General features: G+C 33.5%; 1 protein-coding gene and 1 pseudogene across 2 annotated transcripts; one reads left to right on the top strand and one right to left on the bottom strand.

Annotated features, from left to right (window-relative positions):
* Nucleotides 1-1,585: 1,585 nt before the first annotated feature.
* Nucleotides 1,586-7,964, bottom strand: LOC114393361 (annotated as a pseudogene). The gene is made up of 16 exons (XR_003662553.1): nucleotides 7,513-7,964; nucleotides 6,988-7,149; nucleotides 6,791-6,912; nucleotides 6,405-6,458; nucleotides 6,195-6,301; nucleotides 5,708-5,813; nucleotides 5,224-5,287; nucleotides 4,262-4,350; nucleotides 4,040-4,171; nucleotides 3,739-3,909; nucleotides 3,536-3,651; nucleotides 3,211-3,322; nucleotides 2,977-3,061; nucleotides 2,781-2,825; nucleotides 2,372-2,440; nucleotides 1,586-2,190 (listed from the first exon to the last, which is right to left on the bottom strand). The product of XR_003662553.1 is annotated as a pyrophosphate--fructose 6-phosphate 1-phosphotransferase subunit beta-like (transcript).
* Nucleotides 7,965-11,337: 3,373 nt separating this feature from the next.
* On the top strand, nucleotides 11,338-12,125 carry LOC114391923 (probable transcription repressor OFP9). Its single transcript, XM_028352936.1, has one exon. It carries the CDS (start codon nucleotides 11,601-11,603, stop codon nucleotides 12,057-12,059), a length of 459 nt encoding a protein of 152 aa, XP_028208737.1. The 5' UTR covers nucleotides 11,338-11,600; the 3' UTR covers nucleotides 12,060-12,125.
* Nucleotides 12,126-13,852: the final 1,727 nt, after the last annotated feature.

Here is a 13,852-nt window from a genome sequence, read left to right as displayed (position 1 = left end):
GAATGCATGATTGTGTACAAAGAAATAAAGAAATGGATGCGTTTTGATGTAAATTAAATCTATCTACTGCGACCTAAAGATGGTAAAACGTCTAGTTGATTAATTGTCACACACACTGCCAATGGCTAAAAGGTTTTGCCCCTTCACCCAACTCCACCCCACCATCTTTGATCATCCACGCGTTTCGAAGTGATCATGTTTTTTTTTTATCCAAATGATTATGTATTCATTTTGTTGAAATTCTCATTTCATATTATACTACTATAGAACAACCCACTTAAACTTAACTGTGATATTTGAGTAGAGTTCTAGGTTCTATTGGTTATCGAGACCAAAAGTTAACATTTTAAAAAAATAAAATTGAACAAGACAGGTAAATGATTGACTCAATGTTTTGTTGATAATGCATGTTATCAATCTTATCACTACTGATATATATATGACGCATTGAGGAAGAATTTGATTGTGATTAAATTATCTCTTCGTTTTATGTTAGATAATATCAGTTTTTTTTCATATTTATAATAGTTTATCCTTTTAGAATAATTTATCTTTTAGATTGCTGAATAATACAGATTCCTCCGTACAGTTTTATCTCCTTTACATTCCTGCAGAATGATTAATCTTAAAAGAATGATCAGGTTTGGTTAAGTTAATAACACCCAAGTATCCATGGATTATTATACATAATTTAAATGTGCTGCGCCTGTGCTGCTATTAGTCTCGCCTGGCTCATCTGCCAACAATCATCGCTCCAAATTATATTCAGTGAAAACAAGTCATGACAAACACAGGTCATATGATCATATCTGCATATCATAAAGACTGCGTTATCTTATCTTAAAAAATATCTATTTTGAATAGGACACTGGTTCCCTATTCACTGTCTTCTTTTTTTTTTTGTCGAATCCTATTCACTGTCTATGACATTAGTTTAGAGTTTGACAGATAGCGCAGGGATTTATATTCTGAATGTAATCCATATTATTCAAATTGAGGTGGCACTAAAGTTTTTCACCCAAATTACACGGAATGTATTCTTGACGGGCTAGCTTGTAATTTATCCCCTTTTTTTTAGATACAAGAGATCATTCGTGAATGATCACAGAATGACACGACATTTTAGAGAGCTACTAGGGAAGGACAGATTTTTCTTTGATTTGAACACAAGGAAAAAAAATTTCTTCCCCAGCCAAAAGATCTTCACAGGCAAAACCGAGTCAGTTGCCACACCCAAAACAAAAAATAAAAGCAATTCAGAAGATTACATTTTATACCAAACTGTGGAACTCTCGTACGAGAGAATCCACTCCCAAATAATTGGGCATGGATTCTCTCATGTGAATTTTTAATGGTTGAGATTTCAATATGAGAAGATCAAAGTGGAACTCTCACACGAGAGAATCCACTCCCCAAATAATTATGGAAAAAGGACAGTTGATTTTCAAATTAGCAGAAGTAAAACAAGGAATCTGTCCATTTCAGTTGGTGTTACAAGTTTACGGGCCTTATTCATTTAGCATTTATGTTTACAAGCTGTATTGAATTAAAGCCGAAGTAAATGTATAAACCATAACAGCCAGAGTTCTACATTGAACAAATGTATGTAAATTATTATTTCTAGAAAACAAACTATTAAACTTTTCAAAAACTCCTACAAAAATCTAGTAGTTAGCTATGGAGAAAAATAAAACAAGAGTAAATTGCGAGAAATATTACTCGTTACTGTGGTCACCCTCGCAGAGTTCCAATACACAAAGCACTGAAGCAGGACCGTTTGGTTTCCTTATCTTATGCAAAACACAATCCACCTTAAAATTTGTCACTCGGGTACTCAAGTCTCCACCTCCTAAATTTGCATCACTACTACGGTACCTAAATGATGAGACTAGTGAACATCGAACTAGACGATCATGCAGCAAAATATTCCCAAAACATAAACATAAGTCGATGATGTTGACACAACACGAGTTTACCAATAAATACACATCGACTAAAGCATAAACTATTCTCTAGTGAAAAACACAACCACTTGACTAATCTCCGTTCTATTATATTTGCAGTAGTTCCCGAAAAAAATGAATTGCCACCATCAAAAAGGCCTCAGTATGTCTTAAGCTTGTGCACCAAACTCCAAGAGTAAAGTGTGATTAATTGCATCAGATCCTCGGCCAGTGAATTGAATTGGACCTACATTTAAGATCATCATCAGGAGCGTTACTCCAGTTCAAACATTAAAAGAAATTCCAACTTATATTTGATTTCTAGCTAACATAAACAACAACACATTTTAAAAACTAAAGAGAGGAGCATGACTTGGGTGCAGACAGAAGAAACAAACAAGTAGTGCAGGAAAACAGTCAATGCGTACCTGGACTAATGTAGCGATTTTTTAGGGCCCACTCATCCCTCAAGGAGGCAAACTTTTTGAAGGGTGCCCCTGAAGATTCAATTAGAAATTTAGTCCATCATTATCAAAGATAATTAGAGCAGATATTATAACAACAATCTTTATAGTATCTTATATAGCAAATCCTTATTTATTAAGAACTGAAAATCTGCATCCATGAACTTGAAGGTTGAGCAACTAAAGCATGTCATGGGGATTAATATGACAAGGTAAACATTATGGACCCGTAAAAGAAAATAATTTCCCATCCCCATCATTTCATTGCTATCCTTCCATGTGGGTGAAAAATATAGTTCTCACTAATTTTGTAAGCAGACAATAGAAGAATATATATATATATATATATATATATATATATATATATATATACCTTCAAGCTCCACCATTGCCTTCTTGATCACAGGTTTGAATTTACCTAAAAAGAAAATCACAATTCATTAATAGCAGAACATCAGAGAAAGCACATTCAAATAAATGTAACAACATAGAGACAAAATGTCATGTAATGAATAAACATTCAGAAAATAGGTATTGGGGCAAAGCAAAAGCTCCAATAGATCACATACCATGTCTCCTCTCCACGTCCATCAATGAAGTGAGTGCAGTTCCACCAACAGTCCATTCTTCTACAGGAGCACACAAATTACCAACCTGATAAAAATATCATAGCAGATCCAAAAATTGAGTTGATGGCCCCAGTATTACGAAACATTTTCAACCACAGTCAATCATTAAAACCAATCTAGAAGAAATATTTAATTTGATGATTAGAGAAGATAATGAGAAGCATTGGCACAAACCGATGATATTAATCCAGTCTTCCCACTTTGAAGGAGGGCTGCAGCACCATAACCCAATGCATAGCAGTAAGTAGAATCAAAATTCGTTGGCAAGCCACATCTCCCTTCATAGCTGCATATTTTAAAAGATTATTAGTGACTACAAACTGTAAGCAAAGATAATGATGCCATTAGTGGTCAAAATATTTTTTTTAATCCAGGTTAAACTTCAAGGTAAATCCTAAAGCAGGACCATAGGACCTCTTCATATTTTTCTGTCTCATAGCAATTAATATTATCAATCCTAGCAACTCCAAGAACGGTATATCTAAAATAGACGGAGTACCCGAAAAAGTGGGACTGCCCCCTAAATCCGCCTTTATATGAGCCCTGTTGCTTTCTCTTCTCCAACTCAGTTTCAACCATTTGAATAAGCATTTTCTCTGTTTCTATCTTGGCAACCTAAATGGAAATATATACCAACATTGAGGCTTAGTCAAATTGCATTACAGGGCAAGATAAAGTATAGCACTATAATACATTAAGCACCTGAACATTTCCATGCGGATCTCTTTCAAGCATTAATTGTTCTTGCATTGCTTTAGGTAAAAATTCGAAAAGCTTTAATGACTGATCAGTGAGTTTCTTCTTCCATAGCCCTCCCTCATCCACAGTATCATGGGCCAGAATTTCATTGAGTTCTGCAATAAGGTGTTGGACCTGCAAGCAAAAAAGAATATAAAAGTGACCATCATTATTCATTAACATGTTTCCATATTGATTGTACATGAACAGATGCCAAAACATCATATGGGGAGAAAAAAAACTATTAACGACTAGTGATAGCTACCTCGGGAATGAAATCAATTAGACCTTCAGGGATAAGAATGACCCCATAGTTATAATTATCCTCAGCTCTTTTAGAAATGATATTAACAATGTAGTCAGTGACATCCTTCAGTGTCATCTTCTTGGCAGCAACCTGAAATAAGATATTTACATGTCAAATCAAATTTTTGATAAGAGAGCCCTGACATTTCACTGAATACAAGAAAAATTGAACAAGGTAAACCTCTTCTCCAATAATAGTAATGTTCGGATGAGTTTGCAAAGCACATTCCAGTGTAATGTGTGAAGCTGCACGTCCCATAAGCCGAACAACTGCAGACAAGTGGCTGTATCTTACCCATTGTTCGAAACTCAGTAGAATAACAATGAACAGGTAACACGCACACACACCCAGGGGAGAGAGAGAGAGAGAGAGAGAGCAGCTTCATATTGTATTCATGGACTTGTCAATAAAAACTAACATACCCCAGTGCCCGAAGGCTCCTCGCTTAGCGGAGGTATGGGGGAGGATCATTGTATGCAGCCTTACCCTTACATATGCAAAGAGGTTGCTTTTGGATTCAAACCCATGACCAAACTGGTCATCAAGGCACAACTTTACCACAGTGCCAGGGCTCACACTCAATCATCGTCTTGTCAATGACTCAATAAAATGTCATGAAAGTAAATGAACCTTTCAACAAGAGTAAACCACGTACAATTCAAGAGAATCAGAGGTAGAAAAATCACAAAGCAAGAGATATGTTCACACAATGCAAGGAAGATGCAGGAACAAGGCATTTCTATCTTAAGAGTCAGATGGGTGAAGAAGATATCATATTAACATGTTATTTGAGTAAAAAAGATGTCATAAGCAGCACATATTGACCCTTAGAAAATTAGAGCATATTTTTGTTGTCACGATAATTGAATTTGCAGTTTTAGAACAAAAAAAAATAAATTGAAACAGACTTCAGATTTTCACATCAGAATTAGAACAAGTGATACTGGTAACTAAAGTGCAATGTGTAGAACTTAAAAGATTAAGTGGTCCATTTGTAAGAAATGGGAAGCAAATGAGCAGCAACAACAATCAATATCTGAATGTCCTAAGTGAAGCATTAAAGATTGGTCAGCGCAACTCAGCAAAGCACCCAAATCTATAATTGCTATAGTTCTAAAGAGTTTCCTGCTTTCAGAACTTACAATGGTAATATTTTCCAGTTGATCGAGCATCTATCATAACATTGCCAATCATTTCTGCATATATCTGCATTAAATTCAAATAAAAAGAGAACTGGGTCAGACTATGCAGGCATGCAACATATAATCCAAAAGGGGAAAGCTGAAGAATATGCATTTCAAATCATTATTTAGAGCATTATGGGAATGGGGTTTCAAAATATCATAAGGCTATTTATACTAAAAAACCAAGAAGATGGCACATCATATGATACAAGAAAAAGGAAAAGCAGCATCAATGGAATTGGAACATACGACAAAAACAAATTATGTACAAAATCCAAGGTTAAAGAAATAATATTATAAGAAATATGTTGACTGCATTACTGGAGAAAATGCAATTCACTTGATTCTCTCAAAAGCTCTCTGATTATATACTAGGATATTCCCATTATTAATCACATAATAATAAATGCACAGAGAAGGCTGACTGCATAGCTTCATTCACCTTGCATGCTGTATCAAACCCAAAACTTGTGGGAACTTCTTTGCATTTCAAATCACCATCAATGGTTTTAGGGCACCCAATCACACGAGTTTTCATATTTTTACTCCTGTATAATCCAAATTGAACAAACAATAGTTAAGGAAACAGGAAAAGTTGTATATTTATGAAAGGTAATTTTTTCTCTCATGTATATGCCAAACAAATTATACAACAGAGGGACAGGTAAAAGACCATTGAAGGTAAAATCATAAACTAAGCAAAAACAAATTTTTTTTTCCTAGATAGGGACAAATCCAGAAAAAATAAATCTAACAGGGTTGAAGACCCAAACATGCTTAATTGCATCAACTAAAAGTCAAAATAATGGACCTGAATGCTAAAGCCTACTACATACATGACTTCAGAAAAAATAGAAAATTGGGAGGGGGAGGGGGTCCCTGTTCCTGGATGCAGATCATGCCAAAATTAAAATTCCCTTCAGAGAAACCTGAAATGCTCAGCAAGGAGGCATGCATTTGTGTTCGAGTCATCTCCACCAATAACAACAAGGCCGTCCAAGTCTAGCTTCTGCACTGTTTCTTCAGCTTGTTTAAACTGTACATGCAAAATAAATTACTCCCCATACTTGAAGATGTGTAATAGTACAAGAGTTCATATGATCAATCTTTATAGCAAATCTGCAGAGAAATAGGCCAACCTGCTCTGGAGTTTCAATCTTGTCCCTTCCACTGCGAATCATGTCAAAACCACCCTACCAACAGAAATTACTCCTATTAGGTGTTGCAATCTCATGATTATTATTTCCAGGAAAAAATCGAAACAACAGCAAGATACTTCAACTGAAAACATTTACATGCATGAGCCACCAATAGAAGGCAAGTCATATGCATCAACTTTACAGCATCAGATTGAGAAGTCAAGAAATACAAACAGCATGACAGTGAAAGGAAAATATTTATTCCACACAACCATATTCGAATAAACAAAGGAATATGTGAAGCTCCAAATATACCAGTAATAAATTATCATAAGAACAATGAAAAAAATAAATTGGGTCAAAACTACACTAAAAGAAAAATAAACCTGATTTCTGTAAGGATAAATATAGTCTGAGGTGAGTTCAACTTATTTGCACTTCATGATGCCAGCTGGACCACCCCTGAAACCATACAATGTGCTTCCTTCTGCAAGGTCTTGCAGGTAATCTAAAACCAAAATCAAACGTTCAAATTAAAACATAACACTGATTCAACTCAATTCAATTGAAGATTATCCTTTACCGAAGATTCCAGAAATGACATTGTGACCGCCGGGAGCCTGACCACCGGATAGAACCACGCCAATCTTCAGCTTCTGATTTACAGGCAGCGCGTGGGAATCGCTCGGCACCAAAGCCGCCGACGGTTGCCCGAACAGGTTCGGAAACAGCTTCGCGATCTCCTCTGCAAAAAAAAAAGAGAGAGAAGATATCTGATAGGTAAGGGAAATATCTATTCTACCATTACTCCTAATTCTACAGCTAAAGGGGATAAAGATACTGTTCATTGATGCTCTTTCATTGTGATTACATAGTATATATAGGGAGATACTCACAATCTCCTCTAATAGAATTATAACAAACACATTCTAGAATGTCCCTAAACTATTATACATATTTATCTATTATTGTTAAAAGACAAATAAAGGATAATGGACCTAAGAGTGCACAGCTCTATTGGCACATAATAATATTCATAACAATATCAAAATTACGTAGAACTAATTGTCGACGGAAAATTGAAGTAGTGAATGGGAGGGAGCGAGACCAGGGTTGCCGGCGGCGGAGCTTTGGGGACCGTCGACGATGATGAAAGGGTTTTTGAGAACGGAGGGGAGAGGGAGGGCGTGGTCGATGCGGCTGTTTTGGACCTCGCTGTAGACGGCGGCGAATCGGCCGGTGACGGAAGGAGGAGTGACTCTGGCGCTGGGGAAAGCGGCGTTGATTGCGAAAGACGGCGCCATTGGATTTTGTTTTGTTGGTGACTGGTGAGAGACTGAGTCGGTGTTCAAGTAACTGTGAGTGAAGTGATAAGTGCAAAATACAAATTCAAGCGCTTACCTAACTTCAACTCTAAATAAAAAGAAGAATCAAAATTAGGCTTATCAAACTATCCTATTGTTATGGTTATCGTTTTGGGTAAGAAGATGACTGATGATACGATACATACGATACGATACGATACTTGAGAGGTAAACGGCATTTGGTTGGTGGTGCTGTTAATAGAAGCATCAGGCAGTTTCTTAACCCTCGGATTTCCTGTAAATATATATAAAAACAAAATAGTAAACTTGTTTTTAGGAAAAAATTATTTTCAATTTTCAATAAAATTAGTTTTAAGAATGAAATTCGTAAAACAAATTTATATTTGTACTGAAAAAAAACTCATTTGTTTTAAAAAATCGTTTATTTCAAAATTAAATTTATAAAAATGTAAAAGAAACGGATTTGATCTTTCTTTCATAGAGGGGTTTGATTTGTTTGTTTCTCAGTGACTTTCGGTTCACTTTCCTTGGTATTTGGTGAAGATAATAACCAAACAAGGCAGGCCTTCAAATTGCACACTGATTAAAGTTTTAAATTGAGGGGGCTTTGGTAAACATTCAACTTTAGGTCAGTTAGTTGCACACGGATAAAAGTTTCCTTCCAGGCTCCAGCGCACGGTAATTATAATTATCATTAAGTTAACGAGAAAATTGTGTTTTTAGTTTTTATATTTTTATTTAAATATGGTTTAAATTCATGTATTTTTAAATAAATGAATCTAGTCCTAAAACTTTAAAAAACATAAGAGTTCATCATTTTTTTTAAATTAGGAAAATAAATGAGTTTGAAGACTAAATTTATCAATGTAAAAATACAAGAATTTCAACTCATTTTACTTAATAAAGTTTGAAGATATTTTTTATAATAATCATTAAAACTTATTGTTTATTTCAAATGAGTTGTTGAAATATTTTTTTTGAGTGACTTGTTTCGATTTACATATTAAGAATTTTTTTTTTTGAAATAAGATTCTTTTAGAGTTAGGATTGTAATTGTTCCATAAAAAACACACACATACACATCGGAATCGGATAGATATCTAGGCTAAGGGTCATCCTTTAACGCATCAAATTTTTTTAAAAGGACAAAATTATTAAGGTCTATGAGAATAAAAGTGAATGTTATCTTAGTCTCTTAGATACAATAAACTGATCTAACAATATCAGCACAAAAGTGCCTTGAAAAAAGTAGTTTGAATAATTCGATTCGTAAAATAAATTTGGGGAGAGAAGATTATATCTTGTGAGTTTTGAGAATAACATAACTCAAAGAAACAATTGATTGTAATAATTAAAAGAACTTGAGAGATTAAATTTGAATAGAAATTATTAGTGTATCAAAATTTCACATTAATCATGACAAATTCTAGTATTAAATCTTTTAAATTATAAAAGAATCAAACTAAAGAAAGATCTTACTAAAACTCTATTCTTTTTGAATAGTTTATTAGATATCATGTCGTGTTAAGAAAAAAATATTGATAGGTGACTAATTCGTTATAACTTATCATGGGAAATACTAGAAATGAATCCACTAACATTAAGTGGGGCAAATTGTTTCTATAAGTATTGAATCCACTAACATTGGTTATTTATGTGTGATTTAAAAAAATACCCTTGCAAAAAATAGGTATTGTTTCTATAAGATAATTTGTTAAAATAATAAATTGATATTAATTTTATTATTTTATTCTTTTAATTTTTAAATTTAATTACCATTTTTATCTTCTAATTTATTTTTTTAAAAATAAGTTCAATTTAATCTCATTTTTCTTCCATCATCTATGAATATTTTTAAGAAATGAGAGCAAATTGAATTTATTTTAAAAAATAAATAACTAATTAGAAATTTTAAAAATAAAGGAACTAAAGTGAATCTAATATATATAAATTAAGAGAACAATTTAAACCTAAAAAAATATATGATCAAAATAATAATGATTCATTTGCTAATTTACAATACATATTTTGATTTTAATGATTTTATTTCAATTTTCAAATAGAATAAGAAATGAATTAAAAGAATTTATCATTTAAGACGTTTATTTACAATTAATTTAATAAAAAATAGAATACACAATCACATGAAAAAAAGATGAATGATTGAATAATTATTTGATTACATATGTAAATATTATTTTATAATATTGACAATGAAATAATCACATAATATTTTCAATAAAAATACATAAAACACAACTAGGTGGGGTCGGCTACATGGATCAACTTCCGTCATAATGTTCTATCAAGTACCATACTTCTATCCAAACCATTAATTTCGAGATCCTTTTTTATAACCTCTCTTATAGTCTTTTTGGGTCTTCCTCTGCCTCGAATTGTTTGTCTTCTCTCCATCTGGTCTACTCTCCTCATTACAGAGTCTACCGGTCTTCTCTCTACATGCCCAAACCACCTAAGTCTATTTTCCACCATCTTCTCTACAATAGGCGTTACTCCAACCCTCTCTCTAATAGCTTCGTTTCTAATTTTATCCTGTCGAGTCTTACCACACATCCACCGCAACATCCTCATCTCCGCTACACCTACTTTATTCTCATGTTGGCTCTTGACCGTCCAACATTCTGTTCCTCATAAAACACAATTATAATTTATAAAAATTTAAATATTTTGGATTATTATTTTATGTTTTATAAAATCTTATGATATTTGTATTTTGTAAAAATATTATAAACTGGGAAACACATAAAGAAATGGAAACTACTTATGTTGCTTGCATATGAATCATACGAGTTCATTCATTATTTTCACCTTGTTCCTTATTCTAAAGAAAAGCAAAAACTTAAGAGACAGTCTGTCTTCGTGTTTCGGTATTCTATGTCTTTTTCCTCTCCGGGGTCTTACGCTTTAGCTTTATCTTTAGTGAGTAAAAATCATTATAGCAACATGTGCTTCGTGACATGCATAAAAAACTTGGTTGTACTGATTACTGGCATTTAATTACCCTAATTATGCTGAAAAACGAGGATCATATTTTTCACAAATTGGCTTAGTAATCAATGATAATCACATGCTAATCACCCAGCTCACCTTTTGCTTTATGAACCAGTTTTGCTGCCTCTGTACTGTGTAGCATACAAATTAAAAAGACGAATCTGTTAAAGATATTCTTAATTAGCTGTGTGTATCTTTTATCCGATTTTCTCCATAATTGGCTAACAACCATTACCCTGCGCACATACACTAAAGCAACCGAAATTCCAATTAACAAGAAACGAGATAGAAATGCAAGGAAGTAGGACTTTGTTTGATTCATCTACTAGTCATCCAACATTGAGAAAGAAGGGCATCATTGAAGCATAATACAACGAATTTAGACATCTTTATCACAACTACTTTAGTAGTATTTGGCCATCCATTGCTTTTATAATTTCCTCAATTTCAAAGAGAAACTTGGTCAAGGGGCATATGGTGTGTTAAATTACTAAGCAAGGTGTGCTAGAGTTCAACAACTACGTACAATACATGTTATCAACTGGGATGGCTCTTATTAAAGAGGCTTCATGAGTCATGCCCCTTCCTTATTGGTCAGATTTTTAAAAGCTAGGCCACCTAATATTATCCTAAAAGGGTTGAGATCATGATAAGTCTAGTTAAACATAATGAACTTTGGCTCAATTAACTATAGCCATGTCCCCCATCTGCCCTTCAAGCTAACACCTAATCCAGTTTTGAATGTTCTTAAAACAGAACATAATGATTAATTCACTGCTGTGCCCCCACTTGTCAATTGTGCATAAGTGATTATTCTTGCACAAATTCCCCCTTCAAAGCATAGTGTTTGTGTCCAAGAATGAACAACTCAAAGCAACAGAAGCAGCTCCAACAAAGAGGATGCAAGACCTTCTGTTGCAGTTGCAGGTTCAGTGTTTCTTCCACTGAGGAAGCAGAAAGCTCATCAGCCTCCGATAGGTTCCCTTCTGTTTCAAGCCTTGCACATGCCATGGTGCAAGAGAGGCTTGACCAAATGATTAGAGCTAGGCATGTAGAGAGAAGAAGGCAGCACGACAGAGAAGGGACCAAGTTTGTTGTAATGGTAGCAATGGAGAAGAGCTCTTATGATCCAAGAGAGGATTTTAGGGAGTCCATGATGGAGATGATTACTGCCAAGCACCTTCAAGACGCCAAAGATCTTCGTAGTCTATTGAACTATTATATCTCCATGAACTCTGATGAGTACCATAGTCTTATCCTTGAGGTTTTTCATGAGGTTTGTACTAGTTTGTTCTTATCATGTAAATGCTATTGCTAACAAATGTCACATTGCCAATGAATTCATGAACGAAGCAAGCTGGGGAACAGTTTAATTTTGCTTTGACGTACTATATATGCATTATGAGGGAGCTTGCTATTTCACAGATAAAACAAGAGAATGTGGTCGTTAATTTAATGAACAAAAAAACTTGGAATAAGTTGGATGTTCAACTGTCATTGATTAGTAGAGGTCTTGGCTCTTTACAAATCCATCTTTTATGAACGGATAAATTAAGAAAGACGTTTTAAGTGTAAGTCATTGAACTGTATTAATTAGTTATGATAAAATAATAATGAAACTCTTCATTTAGAGATATCTCTTGTTAGATTTACAACTGCACCAGGGCAGTTATTTACTTATTTTTGTAACCACTAACCCCAAGAATCATTGCCCCACAGTTTCCTTTTGCTATGAGCATTTGGTAAAAGAAAGTACTGCTTATAGTTTTTTGCTCAAATACATAGTCGACTCTATTTTCTCCAACGCTTGTTTGCAAAACATCTCATTCGAATGGCCTCTAAATAAATAACTCTAATAATGTAGAAATAATAACTTTTTGAAATATATTTTTCACTTTGTAAGTTTTCTTCCGAAAAAAGATTTCCACATAAGGAAAAGAAAACATTCGCTAAAGTACTACAACAGTTAATTAGCGAAGAATACAAAACCTAAACCAAAATAATAAAATAGGATATAATGTGAATGGTATTCTTTTTTGGGTACAATATGAATGATGTATTGCTTGGTAAATGGTAAGGACGTGTCTTGTAAATAAAGTAGTACGTCTTAACTCTTAATAAGTTCAGTGGTTAGCTGCTTTGTCCGTAGCAATCTGAAAATTACTTATACTAACACATATGAAGCAAGAATAGGCCCAAGTTTTTCACCATGCCAATATAAAAGAGAAACAAAATTCATAATAACGTACATGACAGCGTTACTGTGATTCATTTTTGTTAGGCAGAAGTGACATGGTTTGTTGTGTTTTAAAACATCACAATGGGAGTTGTTTAATGAATTGTTTATCGAAAAAAATATTATTTTAATACGTTAAATATGACTTTTAGTTGTTTAAAATTGGATAAATTTATTAATTTAATTTTTTTATGATTAGAAAAAAATAAGAGTTATTTATATAAGTAATTGTTGCTTATGAGTTGTTTAATTTTGTATTAAATATAGGAAATAGAAAAGAAACATTTGTGAGTTAAGTAAATTATTAATAAAAACTACCATTGAAGAGAAAATTAATTGAAGATCACATAAATTAAGTTTTTCATATAAAGATAATTGGAGATAATATTAAGTAACTTGTTAATAAAAATTACCATTGAAGACATAGGTTTTTTTATATTTGTGAGTTAAATAACTTGTTGCTTTATCACTTGCCCAAAACAGGCAAAAAATTATCCAGAAATTGCTTGATCACATGAAAATGAGAAAGTGATGCCATTACAACATTTAAGTGTCAAATGGGAGGGACCATTCTTAATCTTAACAAGGTCGATGGGGTGTTAAATAAGTACACCCAACATTATCAATACGCAAGACAAACACAAGGGAGAGTAAGAGAGACATCTTGCATATGTCATGAGCTGGAGGAAAGGGATTTAGGAAGGCCTTGTACGTTGGTACGTTTACGGATGGATGTGTTCTGCAAATTAAGTTATTAAGGAAGAAAGGTAGTGTCTTCCGTGCTCTTAATAAATGTGATAAGTAACAGGATGAGAAAAAAAGAAAAATAAATAAAAGAGAAAGTAAATTTATATTTATAAATAGGAACGAATCTA

This window comes from Glycine soja, chromosome 17 (assembly GCF_004193775.1).
Source record: "Glycine soja cultivar W05 chromosome 17, ASM419377v2, whole genome shotgun sequence".
Classification (NCBI taxonomy): domain Eukaryota; kingdom Viridiplantae; phylum Streptophyta; class Magnoliopsida; order Fabales; family Fabaceae; genus Glycine; species Glycine soja.
Note: the sequence above shows the minus strand (reverse complement) of the source record. Positions and strands in the feature narration are given on the sequence as shown.

Coding starts and splice junctions, on each gene's coding strand:
- LOC114391923 (XM_028352936.1), top strand. CDS start 11,601: ATGAACAACTCAAAGCAACAGAAGCAGCTCCAACAAAGAGGATGCAAG.